General features: G+C 57.0%; 1 protein-coding gene across 1 annotated transcript; it reads left to right on the top strand.

Annotated features, from left to right (window-relative positions):
* Positions 1–842: 842 nt before the first annotated feature.
* On the top strand, positions 843–12,761 carry ST3GAL2 (ST3 beta-galactoside alpha-2,3-sialyltransferase 2). The gene is made up of 8 exons (XM_062609262.1): positions 843–970; positions 7,752–7,996; positions 8,080–8,505; positions 8,603–8,796; positions 9,167–9,346; positions 9,527–9,572; positions 9,742–9,861; positions 10,187–12,761. The coding sequence occupies exons 3-8, from the start codon at positions 8,173–8,175 to the stop codon at positions 10,358–10,360; spliced, it is 1,047 nt and encodes a 348-aa protein (XP_062465246.1). The 5' UTR covers positions 843–970; positions 7,752–7,996; positions 8,080–8,172; the 3' UTR covers positions 10,361–12,761.
* Positions 12,762–13,763: the final 1,002 nt, after the last annotated feature.

Raw genomic sequence — 13,763 nt, 5'->3', positions numbered from 1 at the left:
CTGCTGTGCACGCTGGGAGATGTAGTCCAAGCCGCCGGCACTCTCTGCGGAAGGCCCGCGGTGAGGGACTACATCTTCCAGCGTGCGCTTCGCGCATGGGCAGGCCTGGGCTGCTTAAAGGTACAGTGTACCCCTGCCCCGGCGCTGTAGTGCCTCTCCCCCGCCCCTAGGGTGGTTTCAGAGGGATCATGGTTTTTTTTACGTTTTCTGCCCCAAAAAGGCACCCTCAGCCGCCGGAGGCTCGCACCCCTAAGTGCCCTGTGTCACCTGTGTCACGAGCCCGCCCGGACTCAGCTCGGCTCCCCTGCGGCGAGCAGGGCAGCAGCTGTGGGTGCCGATGTGCGCCCCGGGGTGGATGCCCTGGGGCTGTTGGGGTGGAGGGGGGCGGTGGGCTGCTGGTGGGTGAGCCGTGTGTGCGGGCGTTGGGTACCGGGGAGTGCTGATGTGCCGGGTGGGTACTGGCATGGGGATGGGGGCATGGTAGCGGGGTGGACACCGAGGGATGCCGATGTGCGGGGGTGGGTACCAGGAGGTGCTGATGTGTCGGGGTGCGTATGGGGGTGGGTACCAGGGAGGAGTACAGGGCGTCCACGGACGCCAACGAGCCGAGTGGATACCAGGATGGATCCCGGGGGGGGTTGCGATGCGCCGGTGGGTACGCGGGGGTTATACCGGCGGTAGCCGATGCGCCGGTCAGTGCACCGGCACACACACCAGAGGTGCTGGTGGGCCGGGTGGGCTCTCCTCCTACAAGTCCCACAAGCCCCCCGGGCTGCAGCGGACTACATCTCCCAGGCTGCCGGGCCAGATCCCCCGCCCCGCACGGCGCGGCTCGGCCCAGCCCGGCCCCGCACAGCCCCTCGCGGCGCGGAGGGCGCGGCGCCGAGCGGCGGGCCGGCAGCAGCGGCGGCAGCGGCGGCAGAGGGGCCCGCGTGCGCCCGGTGTCGGGGCCGTGCAGGAGCCGAGCCAGGTACAGCGGCGGAGAGCGGGCCCGGGGCAGGGGTGCGCCGGGGAAGCGTGGCCGGGAGCTGCCCCCTTGCTGGGGAGCACGCCCCCGAGACTTACTGGGATCAGCCCCGGCGAGGATGTGGCGGCCCTGGCCCCGCGGTGCTAGCCCCGCGGAGGATGCTCGGCCCTGGAAGGAAGGGGTCGGGGCTGGGGGTGCTCCCCGGCGAGCTGGCCCTCTCCAGCCGAGTGTTGCGGAGTGCTGCTCAGAGCACGGACCCCGGTGAGGGGTGCTGGGGGCAGAGCTGGGGTGGCTACAGCGGGGACCGGAGTAAGGGGGGACGCTGTCTGAAGGTGCCCCCAGTCCCCAGCAGTGACAATGTGCATGTGAGGTCCTTCAGCAGCAGAGTGACACATGGCTGCGTGACACACGGCGTCTTCGCCGGGGTAGTGGCAGCCAGCATTTCACAAACACAGCGCGAGCGGCCCTGGGGACAGGGTTGGAAACTGTGTCACCGAGCAGGAACATGTCCCCTGCCTGCGGCTGTGTATGCGAGGCGGCGGCGCCAGTGTGGGAGCCGGTCAGCCTCCAACCCGCCGGGGTTAGGGGTGTCTCCCCGGCCGAAGCACGGCCTTTGGGGTGCTGGAGCCGAGCTTTCAGGTCCTGGGGATGCAAGGGGTCCCCATGCACGCAGGGGGCTTGGGTGCTGCTGAGAAGGTGAGGTTTTGCTGGGGCTCCAGCTGTGAAGCCAGAGTGTTTATTGCAAAGCTCCCAGATACTTCCCCAGAGTGAGGACTCCCCATGCCAGCAGGAGGATTTTGGGGTATGAGGAGGGTGCTTGGGCAGCGGGGAAGCTTGGACTGGACAAAGGGCCACATCCCCTCTTTCTGTGAACAGGGGAAAAACATGGCTGAGTGAAACCAAATAACCTCAGAGCCCCCAAACTTGGTGCATTTCCCTCCAGGAGGATGTGTGGGCTCCATGCTGGTGGAGGTAGTTTTGCCCCCCGTTATCTGCTGATCTCCCCTTTTCCAGCATGTCCCCAAGCACACTGGCTACATCCCAGCCATCCCGAGGCAGTGAGCTGTGACGGGAAGTTGCTCAGCACTTTGGGCTTGGTTTGCCTTTTTCTTCCCCTTTTATTAGAGCCAGATGTTGCGTCTGCAGCAGTGATGCTTGGGGCGGGAAGAGAAAGCTGCCGTCCCCTGCAAACCACCATGTGCGTGCCCCTCTGCCTGTCTGTCTGTCTGTCTGTCCCCATCTGGCAGTGAGCAGCAGCCCTGCTGCCGGTTGCCTGCAGCAGCTGCCTGTCAAAAGCCTTTCCCTCTCCTCCAAGGAGCTCATGGCGGTTCTTGGGAATGGCAAGACGCGCTCTGCTTGCTCGCCCACGTCTTGCTGGCGCTGGAGGCATGCAGGGAGAGGAGAGCACTCAGGAGAGCCCTGGCAACCACACACTGGGTGAACTGACTTGGGCTTGAAATTTTCATGCCCAAACAACTCCAGACTGGCACTTTTGGCCGAAGGCATTGGTGGTTCCAAGGGCAAAATGGTTTTCCCGACGGCTCTTGGCACTCCAGATGCCACCCCAGCTTGGCCCATGCCAAGGTCCCAGCGGCTTAATGGCTTTCATCTCCTCCTGCTGCATTTAATTCTTGCAAGAGTGCAAACTGCTAATTGCTCTCCAGCGGCTGGGCTGGCTTCAGTGCTTCCCAATGAGCTGTGATTTATCAGAGCCTGCCGGTCCCTGAGGGCCTGGGTTGTAATGGGAGAGGCTGTGAACCTTGGTCTTGGGCTCCAGGGGATCTCTCAGCTCCAGGTTGCCCTTTGCCATTGGCATGTCCTGAAAGGTTTTTTTGGAGACTGCAAGAAATGTGGGCCTTGGCTCTGTGGCAGAGTTCCCAGAGATGCTCCCCAAACCACATATGGATGAATGATGAATACATATAAACATATATAATATGTTTAATAAGAAATATGTATAATCTGTATTTTTTCCTTTCAGTGATGGGGCTCTAAAGTAACCCCAGTGACAGTAACTCTTAGAAAACCAGAGCAAGGTGCAGGCACTTTGCCACCATGTCCCCACCAAAGGACCTTTGATCTGCAGCCATAATTGAGCTAATTAGGAACATGCAAATGCTCCTTCTTCTCAGTGTCCAAGCAGAGCCCTTGCTAGCAGAGAGGAGAAGCTGGGTTCCCTCACTGGGTCCTGCTCTTATTTTACATCTGATGGGAGCACCTGGCAGTTGTTGGTCTGTCCTGGGATCAATGGTGGAGCCTTTCCTAACACCCCTGTGATGAAATCTCCTAGGTACAATTTTCCTAACAAGTTCAAGGTCCTCTCAGCCCTGCCCACAAGCAAAACAGGTTGTAGTTCTCCCCTGGGGCTGCGTCCTGTGGGAGAAAGGGAGCTTTTGGTCACAGCACCCATCAACCAGCCCTCAAACCCTACAGGTTTCCATCGCTTCCCATCCTTGGAGCTGCTGAGCTCCAGGGAGAGGGATGCAGTGGGGGCCTCACATCCCTGCTTGCCTTCCCTGGGCAAAAGGCCATGGCTGGAGTCAGCTCCCCAGCCTGGTGTTGGCCCATCCTGCACTCCTGCACATTTTTTCCCGGTGAGGCATGGATCATGAGCCTTATGGCTGGGGAATATGAGCTGTAAGAGTGGAGGGGGAGCACTTCCCTCCATGCTGGGTGCTGGTGATGAAGGGGAGGAGGAGTCTGCCCTTGCTGGGGACCATGCCTGCTGCAGTGTGCCACATCCTTGCAGGTGGCTGAGGACAGGGAGAGACCAATTTGGGGGTGTCCCTGGAGTGCGTTGCATGGGGAGCTGGAGGGAGGATGAAGGAGAGGAAGCAGTGGGTGGTGGTGAGCACCAGGCTCTGCCTCCCCTGCTCTGCCCGGACTCGCTGGCCACCCCATCTGCTAGCCAGCCTGAGCTCAGGTGCTCAGTGTGACCCAGCTCCATGGTGCCCAGACCAGTGGTATCTGATGTGGTGGTACACAACCTGGTGGCTTGGTGGAACCCAGGTCAGTAGTACCAGTCAGTGAGGCAGTTGGTGCAAACCGGGGGCTCTGGAGTGGGTGCCTGGGGGTGCAGGGCAGCAGGGCTGGCTCTGCCCTTTGGCTATGGCTGGCTCTGCAGGCATTCAAGGCCGGGGCGGGCAGAGTTTCTCCACTGCATCAAACTGAGCAGCGACTTCCTGTCCTCTCCCTGCCTGTCCTCAGCTGAGGCTGCCTCCAGTGCAGCGACCTGGGCATAATGAGGCCACATGGAGAGTGCAGCCTTGGGCTTATCAGCCACCCTGGAGTGCAGGGATGTTGCAAGCCCCTTCCAACCACAAGGGTGGGAGCATCCCTGTCTGAACTTTCCCACTGCCGGCACCTCCCCTGCACCCCCAAATCCTGTAGGAAACGACCTCACCAGTGGTTGGCTCTGGCCCAGCTCCATGCCGAGTATTTGGCCTTCCAGGCTCTTTCCTGGCCTCATCCCAGTGCTGAGGGATGAGCCTGAAATAACCTCTCCGGATGCTGGGCACGAGGAAACCCTGGAATTGCTGCCATGGCCAGCAACCAATTAACTGGGCTCCATTAGCTGATTGAGCTGGCTGATAAGAGTATGATTAATTAAAAGGATAAAGAATAAGTTACCTGGTCCTTACTGCTGTCAGGTGGTGGTGATGGCTTAACCCATGAAATTGGCTTCTCCTGTTAATCCCTGGTGCCATCAGCCCTTCGTGGCATCACTTAACAGGGAGAAAAAGCACCAACACTGGGCTTGCTTCCTTTCCCATCCACCTTCCAGAGAGGAAAAAAAAAAAAAAAAGATAAAGGGGAAAAATATGATCCCTCTGGGTGGGCAGTACAGGAAAGGACCTTTTTAATTAACCATGCTTTTCTTGCTGGGTCTCAGTTTGGATTTGGAAGCCAACTGATGCAGAAGGACAGGAGCATCGCCCCTTCCTGTGCTGCCTCCGACAGATTCCTAGTCACCGTTCCAAGCTAACATGAGCTGACAGCCCCAGCTAAAGCAGCGCCTGGGGGGGCTGCGAGCTCGGGCAGCCAGTTGGGCTGTGGAAAAAAGTGAATTTGAGGGGTTTTGAGTTTTTATAGTAATTCTGCTTGCTGAAGCCAGGCCTGGAACAAGAACGGATCATGACTTGGTATTTCTTTCTTCCTGGGGCTGAAGGAGAAGATTCAATTCCCTTCCTGTTAAAGAAAAAAAATCGCTAAATCTCATTTTTTCCATCCATGACAGCAAGAGGAATGCTGGTCCGAGGCGGAGCCATCCCCACACACTGCCCCCTCTTCCACCTCCAGAAGCCAGGCACAGCTCCACCACCCGGTCACTGGTTTGGCAGTGGCAGAGGTGACATCCCTGCAAAGGGGCTGTGGGAAGGTGGCACCTGAATACCCAGGGGTGTGTTTCCGATGACTTTTGGGGGAATTCCCAGCCCCAGCATGCCTTTGAGGAGCAGCAGCCGGTGTGAGCAATGCTGCCTCTGCTTCTCTGTGCCCCTTCTCACCGGCCCCAAGCAGGGCAACCCCCATCTCCTGGGGACAACTCCTTCCTGTGCCCACCCTGTCATTTACCAGCAAGGAAATCAGTGCAACAGCCTCAGGATATCTTAGAAATGAGCAAAAAAAGCCAGCTTAGGGATGTGCTCAATGGTGTTACAACTGATGGGGAAGGGGAAGACATCCTCCAGGCCCCTGGGCTGTCAGTCACATTTCTCCAGAATTCATCCTGAAATTAAACCTTATACATCCCAAAAGGAAAGATGATATGATGGGAAAAAATCATTTGACTGTAAAAGCAGCGGGCCCTTTTAATAGCCTCGCTTCATTATGTCTTGCAATCAAAGAGAAACTCATGTTTGATGATCCCATGGTCTTCAGGAGGCATTTAAGGAGACCTGGGGATAAATTTGTGAGCGAGAGGACATTTAATGGTATTGCTGAGTTGCTGGGCTCACTCACCACAGAAGAAATCCCCAAATTCCATGTTATTTTAGGAAGGAAACATCAAACCCTGGTGCAAAGAGACTCTGCAATGCCCCTGGTCAGTGGGGTTTCATTTGGCAGTGACAGGTTGGGTTGGATTTTGGGAGCTGGCAGTGGGGGTACGGTTAATGCTGGGGTGTGGATAGATGTGTAGGTGCTGTGTCCCTGCTGGGGTCTATAAAGACCGGTGCAGATGGCAGCAGCCACCAGCTCCTGCTAGGGAAGGGATGACTCAAATAAGCCACTGGGATTTCAGGATGCTGGGCTGGAGGATGGTTTTCCATTGGGGGCAGCTCTGGGAGGCCCAAGACAAAACGTGCTCCAGATGCCAGGATGCGACAGCAGGACCCAGCTGGGCTGAAGAGCTGGAAAGGGAGTTTTCCCCCTTTCACCAGGAGCAAAAATACCATAAGCACGTGATGGCTGATTTCCTTTAGCCCTTATAAACCCCCATGGGATGTAGAGTGGTGGCAGCAGGAGAAGGGGGATCAGCCCATCCTGCTTGGCATCTGTGCCATGGCACAGCTAAAAAGAGCCCAAAATTGCCTTTTGCCTCCAAAACCTTCCAGTGTGATGCATCTGCAGGGGATATAGAGCTTTTGACTGGCTTTGTCCTGAATGCACCTTGATGTAACCCTCCGTTAACAAACACCCCTGCGTTTTCCACTGGCAGCAGCCCAAAACCTTGTTGCAGTCACTTGTGGGCTGTGTGTGTCCCACAGAGACATTAAATACCCCTGGAGGCAGGGAAGAGACTTGGACAACAGTCATGCCAGGATGCACACCTATTATCTGCCTCTGTAAAAGCTGTCATCCCTTGGCCAAACACTTGACTGTGGGTTAATAATGATTTGGGCAGGAGCTGTCTGTGTGATGGGCTGGGGGGGGGGGTGTGGTGGGGGTGTTAGGCCATGGTTATGTCTTGCCTGTCCCAGCAAGGAGCTTTTGGAGATGCTCAGCAGCCTCCATCCCTGGGAAGAAAGCTGTGATCTTGCATAGGATGTTTTTTTATAGGAAAGAGGCATCCTGGTGCCTGCTAGGTCCTAATCAGTGCTGCTGGCCTCTGCACTGGCCTAACTGGGGCCAGTGCTGAGCTTTGGAGCTGATGCTGCCATGGGGGGGTTCCTGCCCTGGCATCCTCCTCCCCTTTTTGGGGAGATGGACCCTGCCCTAGCTCAGCAGCTGTGTTAAATGGATTTTCAGCTATTTTGTGGTTTTCTGGCTGAGGAGGGTCTGGCTTTGTCTCCCCTTGCTCCTCCCCTGGCGTAGGCACCAGCACCTCTGCCCTGGCTATTTTTACCCGTTGGGATCACAAACCTTCACAGCGACCTTTCCCGAGGGACGCTGCCACATGGAGGGGACAGCAGCCACTGGTGTTGGTACCCGTAGGGCCCCCGCGGGGCTGTGACATGGCTGTTGCCTGTCGACGGCAGCAGCAACTGGTGAAAGAGGGGTTTGGAGGGGCTGCTTGTGGCTTGGTAGCGGAGGAGGATTGAGCCTCAGAAAGGAGCCGTTTGTTCAGCTCCAGAGGCAAGTTCATGGTTCAGCCTCTGTCTGGCAGAGATGGGGAAGGCAGAGCCTGGGAGCTCCCCCGGTGCTGCTAGCGAGGAGCATCTCTGTTCGCTTCACACCAGCTTGTCCCCTCTGGGGATGGGCTGGGTGGCATTTTGCAAAGCTCAATGGGAATTAAGAAACCCTGTGGCCCCCCCAACACCCTCCTCCTGCTCAGTGCACCCCTCAGCTCTGCCATGTGCATTGCCATACCTAGACCTGATGCACCATCCCTTCCTTCCCACTCTAGGCTGGTATCGCAGTGGACATGTTCCTGAGTCGGTGGTGGTGGGCAGTGTGCCAGTAGATCAACTGAATGCAGGCAATAATGAGCACCATCACAGCTGAAAGCCAGCCAGGACCAGGACCTGGAGCTGCCACCGAGGCGTGGTGCCGTGGCTGAGCCCGGTGTGCTGAGTGTGCTGGACCCCGCACTCAGCAGCACATGCTCTCACCACGGCTGCACCACGCGGATGGAAAGCTGCAGCCCAGCAGGTAAGAGCCCAGCGTGGTGGCTGCTGGGGGACTCTGCATGCCCCCTGTTCCACCGCAGTGAACTGAAGCTCTATGTCCCGCAGGGACTCTTGCTGGCCGGCTGACGCCATCTTGCACCCTATGCCCCAGCCCTATGCCGGAGCGGGCACCCTCCCTGGCTCAGCCGCTCGCCGACCATGAAGTGCTCATTGCGCTTCTGCTTCCTCTCGACTGCCTTCCTGCTCGTCTTCGTCATGTCCCTCCTCTTCACCTACTCCCACCACAGCATTGCCTACCTGGACCCTGGCGGGCTGGGCGGCATCCACCGGGTGAAGCTGGTGCCTGGCTACGCCGGCATGCAGCGGCTCAGCAAGGGGGGCCCATACCCCTGGGGCTGCGCCTGCCGCCGCTGCCCGGCCGATGAGGCTGGGGCTGCTGATTGGTTTGATGTGCGCTACGACGGCACCGTGTCCCCAGTGTGGACCAAGGACAACATGGACCTGCCACCTGATGTCCAGAGGTGGTGGCTGGTGAGCAAGGAGACATCTGTGCCCCACACCTCCTGCACGGGGAGCTCTGTCCGCCACTGGCTCGTGACCCCACACCCTTCTCCTCCACCCCTCGCAGATGCTGCAGCCCCAGTTCAAGTCCCACAACACACATGAGGTCCTGAGCAAGCTCTTCCAGATTGTGCCAGGCGAGGATCCCTACCGCTCCCGTGACCCGCGCCGCTGCCGTCGCTGTGCCGTGGTCGGCAACTCTGGCAACCTGCGTGGCTCCGGTTATGGGCCAGAGATCGACGGGCACGACTTCATCATGCGGTGAGGGCAGGGGACCCCCTCAGCCCCACAGCCAGCACAGAGGCATGAGGTGATGCCAGCAGCACTCGTGGGTGCTGAATTCCCACTGGGCACCTCAGCAGCATCTCTCCTGGTCTGCAGGTTAGAGGGGGTTGTCCCTGCTCCAGCTGCTCAGTTCTGCATGGGTTCTGCTGGGTGCTGGAGTGGATCCACCCCTGCCACCTCCCTGGGCTGGCTGGGGGACCACCAGCTCATCCCAGCACCCTGAGCATCAGTGGGCTGGGAAACTGCCCCTTGGCAGCCTTCAGCAGGTCACAGGGTACACCCATGTCATCTGCAAGGGAACAGGGTGGCTGGGAAGGGGGTGTCACCTTCCCTGCTCTCTCCCCAGGATGAACCAGGCGCCCACAGTGGGTTTCGAGGGTGATGTGGGCAGTCGGACCACGCACCACTTCATGTACCCCGAGAGTGCCAGGAACCTGCCTGCTAATGTCAGCTTCGTGCTGGTGCCCTTCAAAACTCTGGACCTGCTCTGGATCGCCAGTGCCCTCTCCACTGGCCAGATCAGGTTGTAAGTACATGGCTGGCACCTGCAGCACTGAGCTGGTCACTCACCTACCACCAGGGCATCTCCCCTGGGTTCCTCCTTTGGCTCCTCCCTCCCAGAGCATCTCAACTGCCAGCAGCTCAGCTTGGGGTTGGAGGACATGGGACCTCTGGTTGCTCACCTGCCTCTCCATTTTCTTCCCAGCACGTACGCACCTGTGAAGCCTTTTCTGCGGGTGGACAAAGAAAAGGTAAGGAGGGCTCATTCCTATGCTGCAATGAATACCTGTTTGGCCATGGCCCCCATCACCACATCTTCTCCTGGGGTCCCTGTGCACATCTTGGTGGTCCTTCCCAGGGTACTGATGCCAAGGGGAATATAGCCCTGGCTCCAGCACTAACCCCAGCGTGTCCTCCCAGGTGCAGATCTACAATCCTGCCTTCTTCAAGTACATCCATGACCGCTGGACAGAGCACCATGGGCGCTACCCCTCCACTGGCATGCTGGTGCTCTTCTTCGCCCTCCACGTCTGCGATGAGGTGTGTGATGGCTCCTTGGGGTCCTCCTCTGGGCTGCAGGGACCTGGCTGGCATGGGCTGGGTTTGCTGGGACCCTGAACCTTGCTGGGTTAAGGAAGAAGGTGGCTTCTTTGGGTCCAACTGCAGCAGTTTCACTTCCTCCAGTTGCCTGACACTGGTGATGGGCACCCTCATGCTGATGGGCACCCTTGAACAGTGCAAAGGCCAAACAGAGGGCTGTATGGTGTGAAATCCCCCACAGCAGCGTTGCGGATGCTTATTCAAGGGGGGTCCCCCGCGCATTGTGAGGGTCAGGGCTGGCTCATCCCCCTCCTCACATCTGCAGGTGAACGTCTTTGGGTTTGGCGCTGACAGCCGGGGTAACTGGCACCATTACTGGGAGAACAACCGCTACGCCGGGGAGTTCAGGAAGACGGGAGTGCATGACGCCGACTTCGAGGCGCACATCATCGACATGCTGTCCAAAACCAGCAAGATCGAGGTGTACCGGGGGAACTGAGCCTGCCTGCCTCCCGGTTCTCCCCAGGGCACCGGTGGAGCCAGCCTGGCCTTGCTTGGTGCCTCAGCAGCCAGGCAGGTTCAGAGCTAAAGGAGACTGTCTGCTTTTTTTAATTATTAAGAAACCCAGCTGAGAAAGGATTTGTAAACACAATCAGCGACCGATGGTGGCGGCCGCCACCACCTTGCATCTCTTTACAGTCAAACCAAATGCTGCTCTTTTTAAAACAAGACAACAACCCCCACCCCAACCACTGAAGCTGGGTGACTTTGGGGAGCACCTGAGCATCATGTCTGGGCTGAGGGAGACCTGGTGGCCCAGCAGCCTCACCGGTGGAACAGCTGCTTCTTGCTTCCTTTATTTTGATATGGGTTTTTTTTCTCACCTGGATCAGCCGCCCCTGTTGCTTCCCCAGGGAAGGCTCCCTCCCAACATGTCAAGTAAGTCCTGGTGCAGCTGGATCGCATGAACCCATCATGGGGAGCTGGTGGCCATGGGAAGCCAATGCTCTGCTGCAGGCTGTTGGCTGCTGGCATGGCCAGGTTGGGAGATGGGGAGGAATCCTGGCTCCAGGGCTGGTCATCCCCGCTCCCCTGTCTGAGGACTGAGGAAGGGTAGGATAGATTTCAGGGGTGACCATACAAAAGGCAGCTAAGAACCCCACAGGAACAGCAGCCCTGGTTCTTGGACTGGGCTTTGCGAGTGCTTGCAGGATGCTCAAGGGATGCAGAATGCAGCAGCAGCTCCAGTCCCACCAGAGGGGAGGAGACAAGTTTTCCCTTGGGTTTTGGGTTGGGAAAAATAAGAGATTAGAGATAGCTTTAGTGGGTGAACAAACTGTGCTTTTGCTTTTGCATTGCTACAGACAGCTCTGGTGAGAAGCTGAAATCCCAAAGTCTTTGCTCTGTTTATTAAGGTGGGACTTTGTTGATACCAGCCTGGTCCAGCCACTGTCCTCAGGGTCCCCAGGGTTTCCTGTGGCATGGGACAGATGCAGAAGGGAAGTGCTTCCCCAAAGATACAACCCAAACCACTTTATTCGGGTCAGTCAGGCAGATGGGTTTAGGTTGGTATTGTTTTAGACGATGCTGGAACGAAAAAAGGCAACCATGGAAAAGGTACCCGAGAGAGGGACCCGCCTGCATGGCTGGTGACCACTCTGATGCTTGGCATGGTGGTAGCACTAAGCCCCAGAGGGGAGGAGTTGTGGGGCTGGATCCCGGGTTGCAATAGCTGTTTGAGGAACAATCACCATAGGGGTTTTACCCTTTGTGATTTTACGCTTTTTTTATCAGGCTTTCCTGCAGCAGCCTCTTCCCTGCTTCTCTGCTTCAGTTTTCTTTTTTTTCCTGATGTTTCTCTCTGCAATTGTGAAACAGGAGGGTTTGGGTCACCTGGAGCAGGCACTGAGCATCCCCTGGGCTGGGGAAATTCATCTTTTCTGTCCACAGGGCTTTGATCCCCTCAGTTTCATGGTGGGTTTTGATAGAAGCGGTGCCGCACAAGCACAAGCAGCCCATCCATGACCTGTGACCGCCAGAGCCAGCCCCAAGCCTTGCTCCAAACCTCATGACATGGAGACGGGTAGCAGCAAGCCCCAGTCTCCACCTTCCTGGGTTGTTTCTCCTTTTTTTAGGGGAAGAAAACTAAACCCACAAAACCACGAGCAACAATGAGTGCCTTGACCACTTCCTGTAGGCTGCACCAGGCTGTGCCCGCTCCCTTGCCAGTGGTGGGGGCTTGGCTGAGTTATCCGGCAGTCAGAACTGCTTCCCTCCTCACGCAGGGCTGGGTCTCATCTGGGATGTGCTGCTGGGGCACACGGACAGAGAGGCAAATGGCATTTGGAGAGGCCAAATCCAGTGTGACAAGGCTGACCATGCCCAGGGCCAGGCCAGACAATCACAGGGCAAGCGGAGGCACTGGGTACCAAACCCAGGTACAAAATGCATTGGCAGCACAGTGCCAGCGTCTGGCTTGCTTATGGCTCCTTGCTGCCCTGAGAGTATTTTTATTGGGCTGATTTCATTCCCCTACCCCCTTTTGGGTTTTAATTATTATGTTTATTTAAGCTGCCCTGCTAGGACTTGTACCTTCTGTTTCTCTGGCACAGCAGCTGCTGGCCAGGCACAGGAGGAGGATGCCGCACGGCTGGCAGGGAGCCGTTGCGATGAATACCACTGTACTGTACATAGAGGAGGTGTCAGGCAGAGGCTGTGGGCAGGCAGGAAGTGCCCAGGCTTGGTCTTCATCACGCAGTGCCTGATGGAGCACCCATCACGTCCCACCCTCTGGGGAGAGACACCAGAGCTCTGAGCTAGGCCTGGGAGCAGGGGGGTGCCTTTGCCTGTAGCCTCTGTGTACATGGAGATTTCTGCACACAACTGTCTTAAAACAACTTTTTTTTTTCTTAAGAAAAGACAATAAAAAACATGCATCAGAACTGCACTGTGTTTTCCTTCTGGTAGCCCTGCCAGCTGCATAGAACCCTAGAATCAACCAGGTTGGAAAAAAAACGTTAAGATCATCAAGTCCAACCGTTACCCTGGGAGTCCTGCAAACCTGAAACACTGAAGCCGGTTTTCTTCCCTCTGTTGCTTTCCTTTCTGAATGTTCTGTCTTCTAAAGGCAAAAAGAACAGCTTTGTGAGGATTGTCACATTTACAGAGGGAAGCGCAGTCTTTTGTATCCTGTGCTATGCCAGGCCACCACATTGCTTTGTCTGTACCAGGGTAATGGGCTTGGGGTGGAGGACAGTGGGACTGAGGACCCACCAGCCTTCAACCACCAGACAGGGCAGCAAGAAGCAATTCCTGCAATGGCACCTCCAACAGAACCCTTGAGGGGAGGCAAGACACTGATTTAGAAATGTGTTTTGGCTCAAGACACTCTACATTTCAATGAGAGGATGGTTTGAGTTGGAAGGGACCTTAAAGCTCACCTAGTTCCAACTGTCTGTCATAGGCAGGGACACCTTTCATTTCAGGAAAGGAGGGAAAGGGAGCAGAAGGATTGGTGGGGCTGGGAGGATGCTCTGCTCTCCTCTCCATTAGGCCTGGACACGAGCCACCAGTTGTGATTTACACTTTTGCAGCAAAGCAGGAGCTGCCCAGCAGCAGAGCCTGACACTACTGCTCCAGCCAGACCACACCATTAGGTGATGCAGAACTTGCATCCATGTCTGCTATGGCTCTCCTGACCCTCCCTGGAACCTAAAACAGAGGCTCCAGCTCTCAGCTCCCAAAGGCTGGACCCTGCAACAGGCCCGGAGCCCCAGCAGGACCCCATCCAGATAACCAGGGGTTTGGATCCTGGACACATGAAGCTCCTGCGAAACAGATCACCGACTTCAGGAGTAGTTAAAATGCCTCTTTATTAATATACAAACCAGGCAACATTTAGG

This window comes from Pezoporus occidentalis, unplaced genomic scaffold (genome assembly GCF_034315485.1).
Source record: "Pezoporus occidentalis ecotype Australia unplaced genomic scaffold, CSIRO_AGI_Poc_V1 ctg135, whole genome shotgun sequence".
NCBI classification, from domain to species: Eukaryota; Metazoa; Chordata; class Aves; order Psittaciformes; family Psittacidae; genus Pezoporus; species Pezoporus occidentalis.
The sequence above is the reverse complement of the archived record's forward strand: the minus strand, read 5'-3'. Positions and strand labels throughout refer to the sequence as shown.